Raw genomic sequence first — 13,269 nt, 5'->3', positions numbered from 1 at the left:
TTATTCAGTATATTGTAACTCATGGTATATAAAATAAAGTCCATTTATGATGTTGGTCTTATCTGCTAATTAAAATCAAAGGCATGAAGCTTTTTTATACCTGCATAAAATAAGCTGTTTAATTTTTCTACACCAGGGGAAAAATGATTTCATTGCCTCTTATGTAGACCATTGGTACATGACGTGAAGCCAGTGAGGCCGGTTATGGGAGCCTCGTTCTTCCCCAGGACATTTGTCCTCTGAAAGCACCCAGCTGCCTCCTCTGAGGCTTTCTCAAGGGCATCTGGGGTGCTTTTGTCAGCTCCCCTACCCCTTCACAGTGCCCTGGCAGGAGGAGGTCAGTCGGTCTATGATTAACCTATCTAATAGTGTTTCCCTGGATTATTCACACACGAATGAAGAAAAATTATTACACTGCATCCATTTCTTTAAAATATGCTGATAACTAGTGATGACTTATTTCAATGAAGCCAAAGCAAATATTTGAGAAAAGAGAGTAAGCTTGTCTTGGAAGCTGTAAATGAATAAAAGAGGGAAGAGACTATGAATCTTAACTGTTAAAAGGCCTAACTTTGTTTTAAAGCTTACTTTATAACACTAATGTATGCTCTGGGTAAGATTTTTAAAATCCTGCTGGTTAACTGTTTCATTTTATAAGGTATGGAAATTTCTTGGCCTAATTTTGTACTTTGAGCCCCATGGTTAAGACCACGTGATAGAAGGAGCCCTAAAAATTGGTGGTAGCATACACAAAGACAGGAAAACTATAAAAGAAAATAAGCTCGCTTGTTCAGTCAGTCACTCAGCAAACATTAGGAACACGAAGAAGCTGAGTTGAGCTGGATAGTAAACTTAAGATGGGCTGTACTGCAGTTGAAGCCAAAGACATGAGCAGAGGGCAGATTTTTCCAGGCTGTTCTAAAGATTTTGGAATATAGGAACATCAATAATAAGCCATTGAATGGTTTTAAGTGGGGGGAATGTCAGAATCAGATTTGTATTATAGGATGATTGTTCTGGCCACAGTGTGCAAAGTGGATTGGAGGGGAGAAGGCTAATGGGTGAGACTGGCTGGGGGTGTCTTAGTCATCCAGTAGAGAGATTATCATTGTTATTATATCATTGTTTTGGATGGAGGCAGTCACAATAGGAAAGGAGAGAATGGATTTGATGTTAGAGGTAATTGGAAGGTAAAATACACAGGACTCAGAGACTTACACATTTTAGGAGGTGAGTGAGAAAGCAGAGTCGTGCGTGAATCTTGGGCTTTTTGCTCCATATGGATGGTTGGTAGAAACATACCCTGAGCCAGGGGACACCAGGGGAGGAATAGAGCAGCCATGTGGCACCAACGTGGGGCATCTTGAGTTCCGAGCACTGCATGATGTCTACATGGAAGAATCTGAGTTTTCAAGTCTAAAGCTAAGACTCTGTTAGTGTTTTAATTCATGAGATGTCCCTGGGAAGATGGTAATTAAAAAACAAAAGAAAAGAAAAAAGAAATCAGGAGTGGAAGAGATCCCTGAGTAATAGTATATGGAGTGAAAAGAGAAGGAGGTCAAAACAGAGGGCTGAGGAATGGTCACATTTAAAGGCTAATCAGAGAAAATTGAGTACCCAAAAGAGATGAGAAGGAAAACCAGGTAAGTGTGGCGTAATGGAAGCCCTTGGGAGAGAAGGCTTCAAAAAGGATGGAGTGGTTGGTGTTATCAAAGGCTGCTGAGAGTTTAACTAAGGGAGAGGACTGAGTGTCTACATGTCTATTGGGTTTGAATACTAGAAAGTCAACCGTACCTTTAGTGAAACCAATGTCATGGAAGTACTGTGAGTAGAAGCCAGATTGCACTGGCTGGAGGGGGCAATTTAGATAGTAATCATGGCTATCACTTGTCAGAAATGTGTATTATACTGTGTGCTCAATGCCAGCTTGGCTATCGTCAGACTCAAGTTGTTGTCAAGGAAACTGAGGCCTCTAGAGGTTAAGTGACTTTCTTAAGGTGACACAGTATTAACGGTTGAGATTTGAGCCTGCTCTCTCTGATGCCAAAGCCTTTTCACGGCATCGTTTCTGTCCACTTGACTTGAAGATGATAAACCTTGTGTGGCAGCAACACTTGCCCAGGGACCTTTGGGGACATATACTTTGGAAAATACCTCTAACAAAGGAGTCATAAAACCACTTAAATCAATGAAATCAGTAAAACAAATCAGAAATAAGAAAATGAACAATGGGACTGTGGGTGGTGGGGAGGGGCTTCCCATGACTAAAGAGCAGTGATGAAGGGTGACGTGGAGAACTGGGTGGGGGGTGACTCTCCCAAGGTCAGGAGTCAGAGGACCATGAGAATATATCCCCAGTCCCTAAAAGATGGACATCAAAAATGAAGCCTCCTTCTGTACACAGACCTAGCCTTGCACCCTGTTTCAGCTCAATTTGGCAAGGAAGGACTAAATCAGGAAAAAATAGAGCATCAGTAATTCATACAGAGGCCCAGACACCCTTTTATGTGCTATGACATACAAATACAGATGACTTTATAGTTATGATTTAATTTCTTGTATTATTCTCTCCTACTAACTCTGTTTTCTCCTTTGTCTTTTTTTTTTTTTTTAAGATCATGCTTCTCAGTGATCCTGAAATGGAGAGCAGCATATTGATCAGCTCAGATGAAGGGGCGACCTATCAAAAATATCGGCTCACCTTCTACATTCAGAGCCTGCTCTTTCATCCCAAGCAAGAGGACTGGGTGCTGGCCTACAGTTTGGATCAAAAGGTGAACACATACTATTTCCATTCACGTCTTGTCGCCCAGGTATCACGTTGTGAAAAGCACTTGTTTGCTCAATCCGAATTTCAGGGGAGACACAATGACATTTCATCATTGCAGTCAAAACCCTTCCGTCAATGCTTTGGTCTGTAGCAACTAACTTTCCTTTCCACTTACAAGTATCAAAGCATGTCGGGAGGTGGATTTCTTTTATTGGTAATGCTGTTTATTATTTCACATAATGGCCCTCTCTGTGATTTTATTCATTTGACCTTATTTAAAACAACCCTGTGAAGTGAGATATATGTAATTATAATAATTTTACAGGGACTGTAGTAAACAAAGGTGCAGAAAGGCTAAGGTGCTTGTTCAAACCCTCCAGGCTAGTAGCTCAAGGAGCCAGATTTTAAGTGCATGCTGTCAGATTCCAAGTCTAGGGTGTATTCCATGACACCATGCTTCCTTGATTTGGTGAATGTAGACATATCATTGCTCTCAGTTTAATAATGGAAGGGAAGCCTCAAAAAAGTCCATTTTGTTATTTTTAAAAATTATATTAATGATGCAGTGGCCCAATGAGATCTCTTCTTTTAACTCCAAATCTATACATTCAGCTGCGTACTTGATATTGTCTCTTGTATACCTCAGAAGCCTCTCGACTCAACATATTTCCAAAACAAACCTCTGCTCTCCCTCTAATGTAGCTGGCTCGCTTCCAGCCCACTGGAATTCCATCCATTTAGTTGCAAACTCAGAAACCAGAATCTCACCCTCACTGTGCCCATTGCTTCCTTTCCTGTGCCTGGACTCCTGTTCCCTAACATGAGCCTCATCGTCATCAGATGTCAGATCCAGCATCACTCCCTCAGGACATCTTCCCTAAACTCTGACAAAATCAAATCCCCTCTATGTTCTTTTGCATAGCGCTATGCACGCCTGCTTCAGAGCACTTGTCGCAGTTGAGATTGTACATTGATTTGTGTGAGTTTTGGATCATCTGCGTTCATCACTAGCTTACAATCTCTGGGAAGGCAGGACCATGTCTGGTTTTACTCACTGTTGTAGCACCAGTCTCTAGCATAGTGTCTGGTACCAAATCAGTGCTTGGGATATATCTGTTAAGTGAGTGAATTAGTGGATGAATGCTTAAATGCTGTAGTAATAAAGCTCTGTATTTGATCAACTTGCTAAAAGGGGCTTTAGATTATTCTTCTTTGTATTTCCTGCCATTTCCAGAACTCTAGCACAGTGCTTGATGCCAAACTATTGTGTAATAATGTGGAATCAATCAGTGAAGGGAAACATAATTATGAGCACTGTCTTGCGTAGAGATATCCACAGAGTAACCTTGGTTGAGATAGCTTCTTCTCTCTGGTCTCTTAAATCCTGAAACAGTTGGTCTTCAATATATGTATGAGTTATGTGGTTGTGATTGTGAATTGTGTGTGCGTGTGTGTGTGAGTGATGTCAGCACCTTTAAACAATAATTTCAACATAACCTTTATATGTCTCGTTAACAGAGCTTCATGGTGGGTGCCAGGTGCTTAATGCAATCCCCTAAGGACACCCACATGACATTTGCAGAGCAAAAGCCATTGCAAACACATTTCTTTCATGGCATCAAGTGGATATTGTATGAAAGACTTAGCCAAATGTCAGCTAGTCTGTGAGTTTAGACGCTTAGTATAGCCAGAAATTTTGAAGCTGTATTTTAAAAAGTAAATTATTTGAATGTTGTGAAATGGTTGGATGGTAATTTATTTAGATGAAGCTCCGAACTCAAGCCATATTTTTATTTATTAAGAGACAAGCTAGGTTTGCAGCAACAGAATTCTCATACCAAGAAGTTGATAAACCAAATGGAATATGTCTCCTGTGTATCTAGGAGTATCCTTTGCTTCTATCACCACAGCACTGAGAGCATCTGCTCATGAAGTACCCTTGTGGATATAAGGCATTCAAAATACTTTCAGACTTGGTGGCTGCTTTTTCACTTAGCAAAAATATTTGGAAATGTGGCAGTGGGTGTTGATGGATTTTCCTAATCACACTGCGCATTTCTAGGTGTATTATTCCTTAGGTAGTCTATCTTGTTGACATCTTTTGCATAAAGTGGCTGAATGTTCTTCAGGCCCATAAAGTTTCTAACTAGTGCCTGGTCATTCTTCTTTTAAATAAATGATGTGAGAAGGCAGATGATGCCCCTGGCAACACTTGTGGAGATGGCATAAAACGCCTAGCCCCAGTCATCCAGGTTGCAGAAGAGTTTTTCTTTATTTTGGGGGTAATTTAGCGATTTAGAGTCAAAGAAAGTGATGCTATGCAGCAGCAAATGAAAATGCAAGTGTAGTTGAGATTGATATACAAATGTGTTATTCCAGACTAGAGCTCTCTCTGATGTGCATGCGTGGAGGCAGTTGTTTCCTTCTAGAGAAAATGAAAAGTGCTAGTATTAAGGTAACTGCAGCATCAAAGGGAGATGTTTGTGGTGAGGATTGAATCGATGTTTCCATTATTGTGCGTTTGATGAAATGCACTAGCAATTTCTTTAGAGTCTAGAAGACTATCTGGTTATGTTGTATGTATTACAAAAGACCTAATTGAATTATACTTTAAAGGGACAATATCCAATTGCTTTACTTTCCAAAATGCTACCCCAAAGCTGCTGGAGACTCCCCAGAAGATCCCACTCAGTTAAGGCACTGCCGGAAAAGGAAGGAAATACCTTCAGGATAAAACAGAATTGCACCTGGAAATTGAGAGATCCTCATGACGTCCTGTGTGAGTTAACTGGGAAGCCCATCTCTTGATACTGGTCATGGATCAGTTGTGGCAGAAGATCATCCAAGTCTTCCAAAGCTGCAAAGGAGTAGAGGGGCAAATGCACCTTGCGTTTGACTCTGCAGCAGGGCCATGCCTCTACAATCCCAATGCATCCTAATCTACTAATGTATTTTCTGTTTCCTGATCAGCTTGACTTGGGCTTTTGACCAATTCCTTCCATTATGACCATCCCACAAGCTTCCCAATTCCTGTTAACTCCTGTGCCAGCTCCACCTCTGCCCTACGCATTCTCCTGCCATCTTGTGTTTTAATATAAAAGGAAATACAAGAGATTTATTCTTAGGTATAGGAATCTTTGGAGATGTTTTATAAGAATCTTAGAGGTTTAAAAAAACTGATGGAAGTAATAGCTTATAGTTGCCCAAAATGGAAATGATAAGAGAAAAGCTACTCCCCTCCCCTCATCTTAGAAGCAAAGCTCTGTAACTTCTACTTAGGCCTGTGTGTTTATTAGTTATTTAAGTGGTGTGATTCTCTTTTGTTCCCGTGTGGCTATTTTCTCATTGATAACTAAAACAGCTTATATATTGTGACATTTTTGGATTAGTTGGAGGGTTCAATGATGGTATTAAAACTGAGAGTGTTCGAAAGGTTTTGAGATAGATTTTGAAGACAGTGCAATCCTAGAAGTAGATAGCTGCTGTTCTCATTGTACAAAGCTAAGTGTTTAAACATACCTCATTTTGACAGAAGACTCAATGTAGTTTTTTTTTTTTAATGGGCACATGCTCATGTATTCACAGATGCATACATCCTGGCACAGGGGACCTTCCATAGGAGATAGAGAGCTGAAAATAGCTATTTTTCTGCGAGAGGTGGGATTGCAAAGCTCTCTGTTACCATTTATCTTCTTGGCAAAATGAAACTTTAACAAATACAGCTGGCTTTTGAGTTCAGAGATGAGGAACTCAGTGGGATTTCAGACTCCATTGTTTTCAGACACTTCTGAGCTAGGCTGGTCTAGAATTGCCAGTGATTTTGATGTACAAAGCACTTTCTGAAACATTAGCATACATAATGGAGGGCTGCTGTTACAGTAGTTAAGGGGTGGGTGCGCAGCTAAGGGTTTTTGTTGATTACCTCTTACCAGCCAAGTTCAATAATAGCTGACAAATTGACAGACTGGTTAAGGAGCTGGTTCAGTTTTAGGCATGGTGACTGGCCGTCCAGAGCCCACTACAGAGGGGGTGGTCGTGCCATGCAGGCTTTGCCGATTGGACCCTACCTGGGGCTGCTACCTCATGAGCAGGGCATGTGTAGAGTGTGGAGGGCCTGCAAACTCAAAAGGAAGTTTAAACTTGCACTTCTGGAATGCTGGATACAAGTGAAGCTGTGCCTTTCATTTATATTCTCCTTTTAAGCCCTCAGATTAAAAATGTAATTGTATTCAGATCCTCCAGGATTAGTAGGTGATGATAACTTTCTCAGTAGCCATTGGCAGAAAGAGGTTTCCTGTCTCCCCACCTGGTGGGGAAAAAGCTGTAGGGGATTAACTAGGGATGACTATGATTTTGAAGCTTTTCCTCTGTGGAATAGGAGTAGGACTAAAGGACACTTTTTATTTAAAGAAAAAACATTTCATTTTCATTAGGTACACTCCCATTCGTATAAAACCATTTTTGTATCACTTAAGAGAAAGGAACATCCATAGCCCTACTCACTTATGACAAGTGGCCACTGCTCTTGCAGGTGTCCCCATCAGTATGATGGGCATGTGATGTCTCCATTACCATAGAAACACCAGGTGGTGGAACAACCACCTAGTGGGTGGGGGACATAATCCAAGAAACCCTGTAAGAGTCACATGTTACCATTGATCTATTTGAGCTGAGTTCTGAAAGTAAACTATTAACTTGCATTCATCAAGGGCCGTGCAGGAAGGATCTCCATTCATGTCAACACTACTCACAAGAACATTAGTTCAAAGGAAAAACCTTCAGTGAAATTAGAGATCTGGTAGCCCCAAACTTTCTTTTTCTATGTGATGTCCCAGACATTCTGTCCTTCTTTACTACCTTCTGGGTGTCCATTTTAGTAACCTGACACATTTCTTTGAGGGGAAAGAACATTTGCTAAAATAATTAATGGAAGATCCAGCCTGTATGTGCTTTAAGAAGTGTACACAAGTAGGCAATGGTGCCTTTCCCAGAGTTACGCTCTCATGGGAGAGACCCAGCTGTGGCAGTATTTGAGTGAAGGCAGGTGGCAATAGCAGCACAGGGGGAGGTAGAGCAGTGCAGCTTCACAGCCTTCTGTGTTCCTCCACCTGTTTCCTCTGTGGACTGACCTTATCTTTATGTCTGTGCTGATTCTCTGTGTTGACACCATTGCCAGAATGCCAACCCCTTTAACAGAATCCGGAACCTAGCTTTCCGGTTTTCCAGTTGGGCTCAGGAATTCTTCTGCTTGTGCCTTCCTTTGAAAGCCTCTCTGGCCTTAAGCTCTTGTCCACCTGAGCAGGTCAGGCCATGTATGCTTCCTCCATTCTCATGCCTACATTTTGACCACTCACCTGGGTAGGACAGCACCTGGCCTTATAAGGTCAGGGTCATTCTTTAAACCTTTTTAATCAAATTGTCATATACATATAGAAACGTGTAATCTCATGAGTCTGAATTTTCATAAATTGAATACACCCATGAAACCAGCACCCTGATCAAGAAACACCACTGGCACCCCAAGACTCCTGTGCTTTTTCAGCTAAGTACCTTCTGCCTACAGCAGGGCCACAATCGATCAGGATCATTTTTAACTTCATGCAGGTGATGTATGGCTGGCTAAGCTGGTGAAAAATAGAAGATACATTCCTCAGAAGAAAGCTTAGAAAGTAGCAAGTGAGCTAAATGATGGAGAGGAAAAAATGCTTTAAATGTTAACATTAGGGAATTATACTAAACCAAAGGCAAGAATTTATCGACATTGAGTAAGCCCAGCTAATCTAGAAAAGTCTTAAGGAAACTTTTTAAAAACTATTCATTTAAAATTAACAGTGTTCATTTTTTAAAATGTATTTTTTTGGTTCCATAATGATAATACGCAATGTTGGCAGCGTTAAGGTAAAACATATTCTGAAATATTAATAGTATTGATGGGAATGGAAATGAGTTTTCCTTCCTGGAATATATCTTGGCAATATATGTCAGAAAACGCACACATATTCATAACTTTGATCCAGTAATTCAAGTGCGGCACCTCTGAGACTATTCCAATGGAATAATACCATGAAGCTCTAGGCATAATGATGCTTGTCAAAGTCATTCATAATGAGAAAAACTGGATGGAAATTTACTGAATGGCCGACATTAAGGGACCTTAAATAATGGCGTCAACATTTGCTGGAATATTATGCAAGCATTAAAATGGTGGTCATAAAGACCACATAGCAACATGGATATGTACTAACACCTATTAAATATATACAGGCACATCTCAGAGACATTGTGGGTTCAGTTCTAGACCATTAAAATAAAGCAAATATCACAATAAAGTCAGTCACATCAATTTTTTGGTTTCCCAGTACACATAAAAGTTAACTTTATACTCTACTATAGTCTATTAGGTGTGTAATGGCATTATGTATAAAAACAGTATATATATACCTCAATTGAAAATCCTTTATTGCTAAAAATGGTAATGATCATCTGAGCCTTCAGTGAGTCACAGTCTTGCTTGCCTTGGGGTTGACGGCTGCTGCCTGATCAGGGTGGTGGTTGCTGAAGGTCGGGGTGGCTGTGGGGCAATTTCTTATAATAAGGCAACAATGAAGTTTGCTGCATTCATTGACTCTTCCATTCAGGAAAGGTTTTTATATAGCATGTGATGCCGTTTGATAACATTTTACCTGCTATGGAACTTTTTTCAAAATTGGGATCAGTCCTTTCCAATCCTGCCACTGCTTTATCGATTAAGTTTATGTAATCTTTTTTTTTTGACAGAGTCTCACTCTGTTCCCCAGGCTAGAGTGCCATGGCGTCAGCCTAGCTCATAGCAACCTCAAACTCCTGGGCTCAAGCAATCCTCCTGCCTTAGCCTCCTGAGTAGCTGGGACTACAGGCATGTGCCACCATGCCTGGCTAATTTTTTCTCTATATATTTTTAGTTCTCCATATAATTTCATTCTATTTTTAGTAGAGACAGGGTCTCGATCTTGCTCAGGGTGGTCTCCAACTCCTGAGCTCAAACGATCCACCCGCTTCGGCCTCCCAGAGTGCTAGGATTACAGGTGTGAGCCACCGTGCCCGGCCTGTAATATTCTAATTCCTTTGTTGTGATTCCCACAATGTTCACAGCATCTTTGGTAGGAGTATTAATAAATTCCATCTCAAGAAACCACTCTTATTATCCATAGGAAGCAACTCCTCATTTGTTCAAGTTTGATCATGAGGTTGCAGCAATTCAGTCACATCTTCAGGCTTCACTTCTAATTTTGATTCTGTTGCTATTTCTACCACATCTGCAGTTACTTCCTCCACTGAGGTCTTGAACCACTCCAAGTCATCCATGAAGGTTGGAATCAGCTTTTTCCAAACTCCTGTTCATCTTGAAAATTTGATCTCCTCTCATGAGTCACAGATGTTCTTTCTTAATGGCATCTAGAATGGTGAATCCTTTCCAGAAGATTTTCAGTTTACTCTGTGATTCCATCAGAGGAATTACTGTCCATGGCACCTATAGCCTTATGAAATGTATTTTTTAAAATAATAAGACTTGAAAGTTGAAATTTGTCTTTGATCCATGGGCCACAGAATGGATATTATGTTAGCAGGCATTAAAACAACATTCATTTCCTTGTACATCTCCATCAGAGCTCTTGGGTGACCAGGTGCATTGTCAATGAGCAATAATATTTTGAAATGAATCGTTTTGTTTTTCTGAGCACTAGGTCTTAACAGTGGGCTTAAAATATGCAACAAATGATGCTGTAAACAGATGTGCTGTCATCCAGGCTTTGTTGTTCCATTTATAGAGCAGAGGTAGAGTAGATTTTGCATAATTCTTAAAGGCCCTAGGATTTTTTTGAGTGGCAAATGAGCATTGGTTTCTACTTCAGGTTACCAGATACATTGGCATCTAACAAGAGAATCAGCCTGTCCTTTGAAGTTTTGAAACCAGGCATTGACTTCTCCTCTCTAGCTATGGAAGTCCTGGATGGCATATTTTTCCCATAGAGGGTTGTTTTGTCTACATTGAAAATCTGTTGTTTGCTGTAGCCACCCTCATCAGTGATCTTAGCTAGATCTTCTGGGTGACTTGCTGCAGCTTCTATATTTAGCACTTGCCATTTCACCTGGTAATTTTATGTTGTGAAGATGGGTTATTTCCTTAAACCTCATGAACCCACCTGTGCTACTTCAGGCTTTTCTTCTGAAGCTTCTTTGCCTTTACCAGACTTGATAGAATTTAAAAAAGTTAGGGCCTTTCTGTGGATTAGACTTTGGCTTAAGGGAATATTGTGGCTTGTGTGATCTTCTACAGAGACCACTAAAACTTTCTCTATATCAGCAATAAGGCTGTTTCATGTTCTTATCATTTGTGTTTTCACTGGAGTACTTTTAACTTCCCTCAAGAACTTTTCCTTTGCATTCACACCTTGTCTTACTATTTGGTACAATGGGCCTAGCTCGTGGCCTCTGGGCTTTTGATACGCCCTCCTCACTTATTAGCTTAATCATTTCTACCTTTTGATTTAAAGTGAGAAACGTGCAACTCTTGTTTTCACTTGAACACTTAGAAGCCTTTTCAGGGTTATTAATTGGCTTAATTTCAATATTGTTGTTTCTCAGGGAATAGGGATGCTTGAAGAGAGAAAGATATGGGGGAATTGCTGGTCAGGGAGCAGTCAGATACGTAACATTTATCGATTCAGTTTGCTGTCTTATATGGGTGTAATCTGTGGCACCCCAAAACAATTATAACATCAAAGATTACTGATCAGGTATCATCATAACAGATATAATAATAATATTGAAAGAGTCTGAAATATGGTGAGAATTCCCAAAATATGACACAGAAACATGAAGTGTGCACATGCTACTGGAAAAATGGTACCAATAGATTTAATTGAAGAAGGGTTGCTACAAGCCTTCAATTTGTAAAAAATGCAGTATCTGCAAAGCACAATAAAATGAAGTATGCTTGTACCTAATTCATGTTGCATATGTAACATATACAAATGCATACATAATACATGTTAAAGAAGTACTTTTGAATGCAGATATGCAAAAACTGAAATGAAAGAAGGGAGGAAGACATAAAGGATGGAAGCAATGAAGATCAGAAGGAAGAAAACAAGGAATAAAGGAGAAGAAATTTTTAAATAATGGAAGGAAATATTCCCAACTATTATCTGGGTCTGTTAGGATGATAGAATTATGTTTGTGGGTTTTCTTCATACCATTTGTTTTCCAAATTTTTTATTATTTCATTACATTGCTTTGTAATTAAAATTTCTGAAAAGTAATCTACCACGAATAGTTTGTTTTCCTTAATTATAAGGCAGTGCTCTTAAAAAAGGTTTTAGGTGTGAATAGGATTGATTTAAACGAAATCTTTATTTAATCCCTTTTCAAGAGGCAGTGTGTTATGGAGGCAGATTTCCCTGAACTAGGAATACATTGAGCCTGAGCTTTTTCTTTCTTCAGCTTTGTTTTTCACTGTGGTCCCTTCAGAATTGTGAAACTCTAGGAATAATTTTTTTTCTCCTAACAAAAAGTATTCTCTTGTTGGATATAACCTCAATCTATGTTATTTATAACTCAGCAATAGATATAGATTTTATTATTTAGAAGGCACTCACTATAGATAGATGTTAAGGAAGTGATTTATTCTGGTAGTTTTTCAGATGAATTTTTCTGGTTCTATCCCAAAATTGAATTAGTATTTGCTTATTTGATTTGACAGCTGTAATGGAAACAAATACTCCTATAGTCAAGAGGTGTAGACATTTCTAGTGGATTGAGCCTTGAGCCTAGTGACTCCTACACGCCCCGTGTTACATTACTCAGAGTCTGACATACAGCTGCTCCTTGAAGTGGTAATACGTGTCCTGAAGTTCCTCTTGTGTGTGGGCACTGACAAGTGCTTGTATATATATGTTATTAGCTTGAATTCTCACAGGCAGATGCAAGGTGGATATTATTATTTCCCAGTTACAGATGTGCATGTGAGTCTTGAAGGCCACGCTAACTTGCTCAAGGTCACACAGCCAGTGAGGGGCCTGGCCAGCTCCCTATTGTCGGCCTGGCTGAGGAACAGCCACCACGACTAGCTCTCCCTGGTAGACAGGCGGCTTTCTGTTGCCTTGGGACAGAACTGTATGTGGGCCACTTTTATACTAAGCCCAGCCCCAGAGAGCGGTATAGTAATGTCACAAGCAAACCAGCCATATGTCTGCGGGATGGGCACACTTGTAGCTCTGGCTTGTGCGTTACAAAGGCAATATATGTAACCAATATATTTGTGCCCGCATAATATTCTGAAATTTTTTAATAAAAGAAAAAAAAATAGCCGTGTGAAGTCCAAACCTTTTAAAGAATCCAGTGGTTCTTCCGGCACAGCCCTCACCTGATGGCACTTTCTGGAGTGGAACTTCGAGAAGAGAAACCATCAGACTGCTCATTGCTGATAAGACATAGGCATAATTAATTCTGCCTCAGGC

The 13,269-nt window shown here is 40.0% G+C and overlaps 1 protein-coding gene across 1 annotated transcript in view; it reads left to right on the top strand.

Annotated features, from left to right (window-relative positions):
• The window catches only part of SORCS3 (sortilin related VPS10 domain containing receptor 3), a 556,391-nt gene that overhangs the window by 300,655 nt on the left and 242,467 nt on the right, over nt 1-13,269 (top strand). The window contains exon 4 of the mRNA XM_045569400.1: nt 2,616-2,774. Within this exon, the coding sequence (XP_045425356.1) occupies nt 2,616-2,774 (159 nt within the window). The remainder of the gene's footprint in view (nt 1-2,615; nt 2,775-13,269) is intronic.

Source organism: Lemur catta, chromosome 14, assembly GCF_020740605.2.
Source record: "Lemur catta isolate mLemCat1 chromosome 14, mLemCat1.pri, whole genome shotgun sequence".
NCBI classification, from domain to species: domain Eukaryota; kingdom Metazoa; phylum Chordata; class Mammalia; order Primates; family Lemuridae; genus Lemur; species Lemur catta.
This window is presented reverse-complemented; position numbering and strand designations above follow the sequence as displayed.